The 11,159-nt window shown below is 39.8% G+C and overlaps 1 protein-coding gene across 5 annotated transcripts in view; it reads right to left on the bottom strand.

Annotated features, from left to right (window-relative positions):
- Nucleotides 1–4,669, bottom strand: part of DEUP1 (deuterosome assembly protein 1) — a 42,166-nt gene extending 37,497 nt beyond the window's left edge. For 2 of the 5 annotated variants that reach the window (XM_039380073.1, XM_039380074.1), the window contains exon 1: nt 3,245–4,064. In XM_039380073.1, the coding sequence (XP_039236007.1) occupies nt 3,245–3,288 (44 nt within the window). In that variant the 5' untranslated portion in view covers nt 3,289–4,064. Of the gene's footprint in view, nt 1–3,244; nt 4,065–4,494 lie in introns of those variants that run through there. The other 3 variants (XM_039380076.1, XM_039380071.1, XM_039380072.1) reach the window with 3 other exon arrangements.
- Between the last annotated feature and the right edge of the window lie 6,490 nt (nt 4,670–11,159).

An 11,159-nucleotide genomic window follows, 5' to 3' on the forward strand; every position in this document is an offset into this window, starting at 1 on the left:
AGCAAGTAGTACACTGTGATGTTCATGTTTCAAAATAAAACTACCCCCCTTCCAAGTGCCTCAAACTCATCTCAAAAGTAGCATTAATGATGCAGTAAACTTTGATCCTCTCTGGGTGGAATATAAAACAGGCTTTTGAAAACAGAAAACAAAGCCATACTGCATCAGGACTACCTCTTCTTTGATACTGCTATAAGGACCTGTGCCCTTCCAGACTCGTGTAATGTCATATGGCAACACCTTGGTGAACCACCAGCAATGACTCAGACATCTTATTTCAGCCTTCGGAAATAGGTACTTTCTTTACTGTGCATCGCGTGGATCATCTAAATATTATTATGCAAGTGCAAAGACAACTTCTAGCCTAGATCATCAGATTACCCTTTCAGATCCTGACTGGCACCTTTCCCTTTTAAATTTCACTTCTCTCTTTCAGATCATCCCACAAAAGGCAAATTCTGCAGCCCTTGCTAGAAAATTTTCTCTCAATGGTGCTTGCATTCTTCTTGAACCTAGATCCACCAATATATAAAAAAGGGAGATGTTGAAAGAAAAATTCCTTCTGAAACAGCTTCTCAGTTTATCTTCACTATCTCTAATTTCTTACGTGGATCCTCTAAGTACACTTGCAGCTGCAAAAGGACAGCTGTATGTGAAGAAGCTACAGATTACTGCTTCTGTTCCACTAGCAAAACTACTCTGTATTGCTAACAGTGCTGCAGTTATCCCCACCTACTAGCATAGAGGTACTACTTGCTGCTGTAACTATTATTTTAGTCCACTAAGTGTTTTGAAAAGAATGCTAACTAGCCCCTTCATAATATGGCCAATCATGTGGTATCAAAAGCATGAGAATTTATTTTATCACTCGTGTGGAATGCAGTGGTTTCTTTTAATATGCCATCAGGTAAAAAAACACACAGACAATGAATTTGCTCATAAAGCAAAGAAGTATGCATGGGTTTTTTTACCTATATGGATATAGCATTCCCACTTTGTAGAATGCATACACCAAATGGGATTCATCATACAGGGAAGTAATGACTTGTACTTAAGCAAAAGGCAGCTTTTTTGGGGGGGTTCATTTACTTTGAAACAACTCAAACCACTTAAAGGTAGCTCATTTTAAAGTGATGTAGGCAAGCTCTTAATCTTCTTTTATTCTGTTTCCATATAGCTGAAAATAGACATGATTCATATTCTGCTGTCATTAATATCTATTTATCTTCATGTAAAACTAAATGTTTCCAACTTTAGACAAACCAAAATCCAGATTAAAAGTTTTACTCACTCCAGGCCTTTATCACAAATGATTTTTGCACTTATTAGACTTTTCTAGCCCTATTTATTTGTCTTTTGGAGTTCTGCACAGGTCTGTATTTTTCTCACTGCTTCCTAGTAGACACAGAAAGAATATTATTGTCCATACTCTTTAGAATAAAATTGTAATTTAGAAACTGCCATTTTAAGAAATGTCTTGACTGTCTGTCTCTACTTCATACCTTCTTCCCTTATTACTCAGGTTTGCTCACAAATAGGAAAATAAGTATGACCATATTTATCCAAACACAAGCAAAACCTATGCAGTTAACAAATATTTCCATCTTACACAGAACATTCATTAGTTTTTGGTATTTAACTCAGATTCTTGAACCAATATTAATTCATTTTATTATCGCAAAACTTGCTTTAAAAATAGGAAATATGTAAATCAGTTGTAAATAGTCCATTAGAATCTTCTATCCCAAAGTTCTATTATAAGAACTACAACTAATTTATTTAACAATTTTCAACCGTACAGCATCATACAGATTTGTGGATGGATTTTTTGTTATTTATGAGTCTTTGCAGATGCAATATAATTGTCATGATTTCCACCACCATTACTCAGCCATCTTCCCAAATTTTAAAGCTTCTGCATTATCTCTGGAATACTGTCAGCATAGACTGAAATGAATGTCTCCTTTCATTGAATGTGTAGCCTAAACTACTCTTCCAGATTCTTTGTATAGTTAATGGAAATAAATAACTACCAAGAATTCTGGTTTATGATGGGACAAATCACTCTAGAGTCATCTGCAATAGCCTAAAATTTCATATATGTCGATTAAAACACAGGCAAGGCAGAATCTGACCTCTTGAAATAGGCTTCTGATTTGTAAAACAGTATCCAAAGAATATCAATCTCTTGGTTTTTTTAATTCAAGTTTTTATATGACTACATTTACCAATCATATGACTAACAAAAAAAAACCCACTCAAAGCAAAAGGGCCACACCACTCAGAATATAGTATTTTACTACAGCAATTTTTATCTATCATGAAAAGTGCATCCACTATTCTTTAGTACAAGAAGGCCACTTTCAAATCCTATTAAAATCTTTCTTGGGCCAGAATAAGGTGTGAGAGATTATGCCTGTTTCTATTATTTTAAGAAATACTTTTACACTTAATATATATCATATTACCTTGGACTGTTTCTTGGTACTAATGACAGAATAAACTAGTTAATTTGAAAAATAGGTAACAAGTTTATCTTCAAATTATGATAGATAAATATTCTGTTTAACTTGTTATATGAAGAAGTACTTCCTATATTTCTGTTTTCCTTAAAGAGGCTGGATGGGATGAGGTCCTATATTCAATCTGACTCATGTTTTCACTTCTTTAGAAAGACTTTATGCTGTACTAACATATTTTTTTAGACTAACATTAAAAGAACTTATCTTGGATTATGTAAAAAAAATAAATAGATGTATTGTGATGGAAAGTGCACTTCATACTGGGGGAGAACAATTGTGGCTATTATCTGGGGAAAATAAGACTAGGGCTTTAGCAATGAATAGTCTTGGTTTTAAGATTTTTAATGTTTTAAGAGCTGTGACATGTAAGTTGATACTGCTTTAGCATAGCAACTTCAACTGTTTTTTAAAACAGTTTGAAATAACATTTCTTAACATCTTAATAAAACCCTACATAGCTTTCATTTCCCTCCCTTTTGTTCAGGTATGGATATTTAAAAAATTTAAGTAACTGACAGAAACAGTGAGTAGAGTATTAGCTAAAGCAGTAAGATGTGTTGTCTTAATTATCAATAACCTCTCCAGTTTGCATGGAAATAAAAAGAAATTGAGCATCAAGTTTGCTTCTAAAATCATTAATATTTTGTTTCGCATTTTTAATAAACCTACATAATTCAATTCCATCACATTCTCAAGTCTCGAGACACTAAGTCATTACTTACTTAGTGACAGCTTGTTCCTGGAACAACTCTAAGGCCTCCTCCATAATACTGATTGTCGTTTTAACCTGTTAAAACACCAAAAATCAAGTAATTCAGATTCTTAAATGCATACATTTACACAGCCAAGTAGTACATACTGGACAGTACTACGCTTTCCTTTAAATCTCTGTAATTTTCCCATTGCAAACAACAAGGACAGGAATGCAGCTATAGTTACAGGCTGGAATGGGGAAGACGAAAACTTCTGGAATAAGCTCAGCTCTGTGACAGCAGCTCTCGCATTCGGTGCAGCACTGACATACTAGAGGTGGTGCTAGCCTGAGCATAGCCCTGGATTTCCATGAGGGACACTCTGAAACACATAAACCTAAATTTGCCATAGATCCATGGCTGCATGCATCAAACATTTCCGTTCCTTTGAGCACCAAAATTAACCTACATCCCAGATATAACTGCTCTCAAACACAGTTTTGGACTCCTATTGATTATTCACTTCCTTGCTTGGCAGATGAGGTCTAAAACAAATAGTCGTCAAGTATCTCAGCAGACAGACCAGAACAAGGCTGTTACTGGGACCAGTCCAGTTCTGTGGGTCCAGCAGGACACGAGGATGTGGGGGCAAGCCTGCCTGCATCCAAGAACAGGAGCCAGCCACGCTATAGGTGATGGGGTAGCATGAAACATCCCTAATTCCTCATGGGAGCGAGCAGTGGGAGCTCTCAAGAGTACACACGGATGTGTGGATACTGTCACAGGGCACTACAGCCTTGGCTCCACAAGGACCAGGCACCTGAGGTGACACTGCCACAGGAGCACTGGCTCCACAAGAACCAGGCACCTGAGGTGACACTGCCACAGGACCAGCACTTCTGACTCTGTTGGAGACCAACACCTGAGCTGAAACAGGCACATGGGCACTGGCCCCACAGGGGACCCATACCTGAGGTGACACTGCCACAGGGGCACTGCCTGGCTCCAAGAGGGACCGGGTACCTGAGGTGACACTGCCACAGGGGCACTGGCTCCACAAGGACCAGCACCTGAGGTGACACTGCCAAAGAATCAGCACCCGTGACACCATAGGAGACCGACACCTGAGGTGACACAGGCACAGGGGCAGCCATGGCTGTACCCGGCACCTGAGGAGACCGGGGCACCGACAGCACCCCCGGGTCCTCGGACACCTGACGAGACCGGGACACCGACGGCATCCCCCGCGCCCCCGAGGCCTCCCCCTCCCCTCCCGTTACCTGCCGCGTTCCCCCTCCGCTCCTTCCGCACCCGCTGTCTCTATGGCCTCGGTACAAGCCCCGCAGCCCGGCCACCCGCCCCGGCCTGCCCAGTCCCGTCCCGTCCCTTCCCGTCCCGCCGCAGCTGCCGCCCGTCCCGCCGCTCCCCGCTGCCGTCGCCGCGGTAACGCGGAGGGCGGCGAGCGAGGCGGGAAGGCGGCCGGGACAGGGCAGGGACAGGACGGGCACCAGCTCCGGCCGGGAGTGGAGGGGGGCGCCCAGGGTATCCCGGTGTCACGGCCGGAGCCACTCCCGGTATCTTTTGCAGGGCCCCGCGTCCCTCCAGTAGCCGCCCATTGATCTGAAGGAAGCTGGAGCTGGAAATAGCACCCGGGGTAAAGAACATGTACTTCAACATAATTTAAGAAATCGGTAGGCAAGATGGTTTGAGTTTTTTCTCGTCTTCCTTTTTTTTTTTTTTTTCCCTCTCCTTCCTCTTAAAACACTGTTATTACTAGATATTGAAAAGGCTGAACATTATTCTTTCCTTCCTGAATGACTAACTATGCTTTTGTAAAAGGGCTTCAAATGATTTTCAGGTTATTTTGCAAACGACCTCGACCTGATGACATTTCTCTTTACATTCTTGTGGCCTTCAGTCTGTCTTATTCAACAACAAAATGCTTTTAGGAATCACAGCTACTTCAGCTTTTTATAGGAATAATTTCGGGTTTTTAGGTTTAGTGAGTTTTTCTACCAGGATGGTTCTATTCACTTTGTACTTATTGTTCTGAAATTGCACAGAGCATTTTCGGGAGCTGCTAGTCTACTTCTGTACACTAAATTTCAGGCTTTGACTTTGTTTTACTTAGTATGTTTACTGAAATTAGCCAAGTGAGCAGCATTTTTAATATCAGGTCTAAGGAATAATCTATTTTATTTCGTTCCTACATACAATGCTGAGGCAGATGGTTTTCATGTCAGCAGAAATGCTGTTTCAAGCTATGAAATATGAAAAATACCTTTTTTAAATGAGAGACTAAAATAAAATTATATACAGAGTTTCAAGAAAGTCACAGGATTACAGAATTGGTTGGAAGGGACCTCTGGAGATGATCTAGTCCAACCACCCTGCCAAGGCAAGGTCATGTAGAGCAGGTGACACAGGAACTTCTGATAAAACTTGCTTACTCACTCTGGCAAATAACAGACAATTTTCCCTTGTAGCCTTTCTAAAAGATTACTAAAATGTCTTTATTTTTGATTTACACTTCTTTCATGGCTGTGTGTCGTTTCAGGAGTATCCCAGGAATACTGATCTCTTCTCTGACGAGTGACAGAACCTGAGGGAATGGTCTGAAGTTGTGTCAGGGCAGGTTTAGGTTGGATATGTGAAAAAGATTCTTCACCCAAAGCCAAAATGCTGCTCCTGAGCTGAGGCCATTGGCTCCCAAAATAGCATCTCACAGCCCTGTAGCAGCCTTGAGCCCCAGTTATGGCTGCACCATGTCAGAGGTGGCCTGGAGGACAGGCAGCAAGGCACCTAGGGAAGAGTGGAGAAAGTTGTGGGACCTGTTGTTGCACTCAGAGCCCTGAAAAAATTTTCTTCATTACACTCTGTAATACTTCATGACACTTTTCTTTATTATTTACTTACTGTAATAGAATTAGTGTTTCAAATATAATTTCTTCTAATTGAAATAGGTTTGAGAATTTTTTTAAATAGTGAAATTTGGGATGATTTATTTTAAGTACATACCTTTAGGATGATTTAAAGTATTGTGTATTAGAAATAATTTTATGTAATTCCTTGCAAATTTCCATTTGTTCATCTGCTGCAACTGAAGTGCACTTTTCATCCACATTTCCTTTGCATATATTTTAATTTCCTTCGTGTCTCATCCTCTCAGTGGTAATCAGTTATTTAGAAGTTTAACTTCCATCTGTCATGTACAAATAGAACTGGGAGGGGGGCAACTTAAAAGTACAGAAAAATAATTTTTAAGTTACCTATCTACTTTTCAAAGCTTTTTAGAAGGACAATTCCACTGCCACTAGCCAGAATTGTGCTTCTGACTCTCTGATGTACATTCAAATATCTCATTCACTATATTAGAAAAATCCAATATCAAATTGATGACCTTTCCTATTTGCTTTAGCTCATCCACATCATCTCTTGACTAGACCTTGCCTTATGAGACTCAAAACTTTTATTTGTGACTTTAAAGAACATTCTTTACACATGCCTTACAAAAGCCTGCAAAAAAACCCAAAACCAGAAACAAACCCAGATTATTTTCAAAACAGTTTATAGATTAAAATATCATCATCATGGCTAGGCTTCGCGAACGAAGATTTGGGAAGGGCTCTACCCACATTTGTTACAAGCGCGCTGGTGGCTAAAGAGGCCAATACGAGATAGACGTGTCCAGTTGCAAAAGGCACAGCAGAAAGACTCCTTAGCTGGAATATTCTGCAAGACACGATTCTTTTCTCCTCGAGAGTGATCCTGTGTGCTTTCTCAAAAGCATCAGCAGCATTACTGATGGTGTGTCTCCAGACCTCCCGATTGGAGGCCAGAGTAGACCAGTTATGATGATCAATATGGCCAAGGTTGAGATGTTGTTTCAGGGAGTCCTATAAGTGCATTTCTGCAGAAAAAAGAAGAAAGTAGACGAGGGCAGGTAAGGAACATAACAGAATGTGAAGAAATGTCAAACAAGGCAAAGTACAACAGTGATACGTTTATAAAAACAAGGGGGACTAGGCGTTAGCCAGGAAGATGCCTTGCAGACAGATCTAGACAGATTGGAGCATTCGGCAATGATTAATAGGATGAAATTTAGCAAGTCAAAATGCTGGATTCTATACTTAGGGTGGTGACATTTTGGTACGTTTCTAATACTAAAGCAATAATACACAATTTAATGTGGCATATTTTTAGAGCAGAATGAAAGTGGTGGGTGGCGTTAAAAGAGTAGCATAATGTAGGTGTAATCTAAGTGATAAACGATTATATACCTACTGATTATTCTTCCTAGGTATTTGTCACTTTAATTCTTCAAGATGTTTGTTGGTTTTGTAGTATGAGACATAATGGCAGGTAAAAACTAAATGCATTTGTGTATTTAACTTTAAATACAGTTTATATTTACAGGACATATTCACACCTTATTTTGCAATCTCAGATGACAGATATGATTGAACATTTTGTTGCAGTAAGCTCAGTGTTGCTCTCATAAGAAACACTGATTTCTTTAGCATAGAAAACACATAGATATAGTGATATTTATGTGATAGACTCATAGCAACTCTATGATAATTTATTGATTGCATTCTCTGTGTCAGTTTGAATGTTTATGAACATACCAACTTAATTTCCTTATAGAAAGGAAAAGGAATAGCTCAGTATAAGCCATCCATCAACAACAGTGCAGCAGTCACTGAGAGACAATTAAATCTATGCAAAAAAATCCTTAAGACATAAGCAATAAGAGAAGAATGACATTTTAAAAAGAACCTTTGCAAGAGGGATTTCTACTTGTGAAAATTAGATGGGCATAAAATGTGCCTGAAGATTCTGAAAGGGCCTAACTAATTTACTGGCAGGAGTTGATAAATCCTGACAAACATAGAGGAAGAATAGTGTTTCTAAATATTTTATTTCCGGTTTAAACTGAAAACTACTCTTTTCTTAAGCAGCCTATGAAATCACTGACGGGAAGAAGAGAAAGAGTTTGGATTTAGTAGGATTTGCCAGGTAAACCAATTGACATGTCATACTGTAGGCTGGAACCTTGTCTAAAAGTGGAGATTGTAAGAATCCTGTAAGAGGAAACCTGAAAATTAAGGGTAGTGCTCCAGGAGAATGCAGAAAGGAGATAAAAGTGCCATTAGGCTGGTTTTTGTGAGAATTACAAGTTAGTGGTTCTGTGTCAATCTCTAAGGATGACAAAATATAGTCACAGAATCACTGAGGTTGGAAAAGAACCTTAAAGTTCATTAGGTCCAGCTTCTAACCTAGCACTGACAAGTCCCTAAGCACTGTAGCCAACACTTCCCTGTGCAGCCTGTTCCAGTGCTTGACAACCCTTTCCATGAAGACATTTTGCCCAATACCCAGTCTTAACCACTCCTGACGCAACATAAGGCCATTTCCTCTCCTATTGCTTGTTACTTGGAAGAAGAGGCCAACCCCCACCTAGTTATAGCCTCCTTTGAAGTGATTGTAGAGAGTGAGAAGGTCCCCCCTGAGCCTCCTTTTCTCCAGACTAAACACTCCCAGCTCGCTCAGCTACTCCCCATCAGACTTGTACTCCACATCCTTTCCCAGCTGTGTTGCCCTTCTCTGGACACGCTCCAGCACCTCCATGTCTTTCATGGAGCGAGGGGCTCAGAACTGGACACAGGATTCCAGGTGCAGCTTCACCAGTGCCAAGAACAGGGGGACAATCACTGCTGTGGCCTTGCTGGCCACACTATTGTTGATACAGGCCAGGATGCCACTGGCCTTCTTGGCCACCTGGACTTACTGCTGTCAACCAGCATCCCCAGGTGCTTTTCCACTCAGCACCTTTCCAGCCACTCTACCTGGAAGGTTGCATGGGGTTGTTGTGACACAAGATCTTTGTTGAATCTTATCTATATAATGCTAGATATTGTGTGCACAAAAGAACAATCTGTTTTTTAATGTTTGCTGTTTATGTTTTTCTGGAAACTCATAATAATGTTTAGCATTACTGCAACATCTTTTAGTGTGGCATAGTCTTTCCTTTGTAGTTATTGCTACTGAAGCATAACAATATTTTGTGGTTTAACAGTATGTGAATGGTTTCTACTGCTCTATAGGCCAAGAATATTTCTGGGTTAACTTCTTTTTACTTATAAATTAAATTAAATTAAAAAAAGAGAAAAGATTCTTCAGATTGTGCATTTCATCTGTTGCGATGTATCCTGCCACAGTTGCTTCAGTTGCTATATTGTGCCACACCAACATAAGAATTTGTTAAAAATCATCCTGGTTAAAATAGGCAAGTTACAGAAAAAAATATAAGCTCTCTAGAAGCATGAATTTAACTTTGTACTGTCTGAAGGGATTACAGGAAACAAATTGTGCTTTGTTTTCATCCTGAATTTAAATTATAAGTCTAAAATTTAATTTTCAAGGGCACAAAATGTGTGAACAACTGTAGAAGCTACTTTTGGTCACATTTAAATTTGATGACTGAAGAGTAGATAACTGGAAGTTTTGTAATCTTGCATAGATTTAAGATTTTCTTTTTTGAAGCAAGCACATTAAGTGAATGTTCTGTTGAAATAATTAACAGTGCTGACATTTAAGGTGTCAGCCAGGGTTTCAGAGTTAGCAACTGAGGAGATGTCATGGGAGTCCAGGTTGCTCACTTGCATAAGAATGTATTCATATAGAATGCAACACTGTATTGGTTATGTTAAGATGGTATTTTCAGGTTATGCTTGGGTGATCAGGTACTCTTCCCTAAGTAACTTTATTTCTTTTACCTTTGGGTTCACTGTTTAGTTTTCTACTCATCTACTAATTTTTAGAATTAGTATTGGAGTACAGCGATAGAGCAATTAAAAAGTGTTGCTGTGTTGCCTTCTACAGAAATTCATTCTGAAGCCTGAGCTATTTGGCTTGCCCGGCAAGGTTAAGCCCCCATTTTAACTTGACTGTAAAGAGATATTTGATCAGTCAGGTTGGAGACTCAGAGGCACATAGGACACTGGCTGTGTCACTCTCTGGCTTTTCTCTATAAACAGAAAACAGCTTTTTATCAGTCTAACATTTAAACTTAACCTTCTGACCTTGACAGTCATAATTCTATTTAGAGTGCAAATAACAGCATCACAACATTTGTTTGCTGTCTTTGCCTTCTGCAGACACTTGCTCTCAGCATTTACATGCTCAAGGCAGAGTTTGGGATGAGCAAGTACTGCACCTACTTGAACATCAAGTTCTGCTTAACAGTTGGCATCTTACAGTGACGAAATTTCAATAAGTGTGAGTGCTCCTTGCAGGGCCAACTGCATCCAGATATATAACAGCAACAGCAGCCATGAAAACTTTGCTTCAGCTTTCTGGTAAAAGCAAAAGCAAGCAAGGCTTTCCTATGGAATTTGAGCTAACAGAAATATTTTCTACAAGCTGAAAATGAGGGTTGAAGTGCTCTCCCATTCTTCATCGGAGTAATCAAATTACTTCTAAGGGTGGAGCCTTAATCCTTGACTTTCCCTTCCCAACCTGGACATGACCACCTTATAAGACTACATTACAACATTATTGCAGGCATCACTGACTATTGTAAGTACTAATGTTGTAAGTACTATTATCCAAAAGGTTAACTGGTCAGACAGATATAAGCCATGATCAGTTTATTTTTTATTTAGGGTAGCTGATCAGATTAGTGGGGAAAAATGTGCAGGACCCATCGGGAAAGACACAGAGGCACGTGTAATGCAAACACGCACAAACACAAATGTTTGGTCTGAATTACATTTGTTTTGAATGTTTGACTGGCCAGGGCAAGTACTCCACACCTGGAGTACTGTGTCACACCTGGAGTACTGTGTCCAGTTCTGGGGCCCTCAGTTCAGGAAGGATATTGAGGTGCTGGAGGAAGTCCAGAGAAGAGCAATGAGGCTGGTGAAGGGACTCGAGCACAGGT

Source organism: Pipra filicauda, unplaced genomic scaffold (genome assembly GCF_003945595.2).
Source record: "Pipra filicauda isolate LSUMZ 115617 unplaced genomic scaffold, ASM394559v2 scaffold184_size3518187_pilon, whole genome shotgun sequence".
NCBI classification, from domain to species: domain Eukaryota; kingdom Metazoa; phylum Chordata; class Aves; order Passeriformes; family Pipridae; genus Pipra; species Pipra filicauda.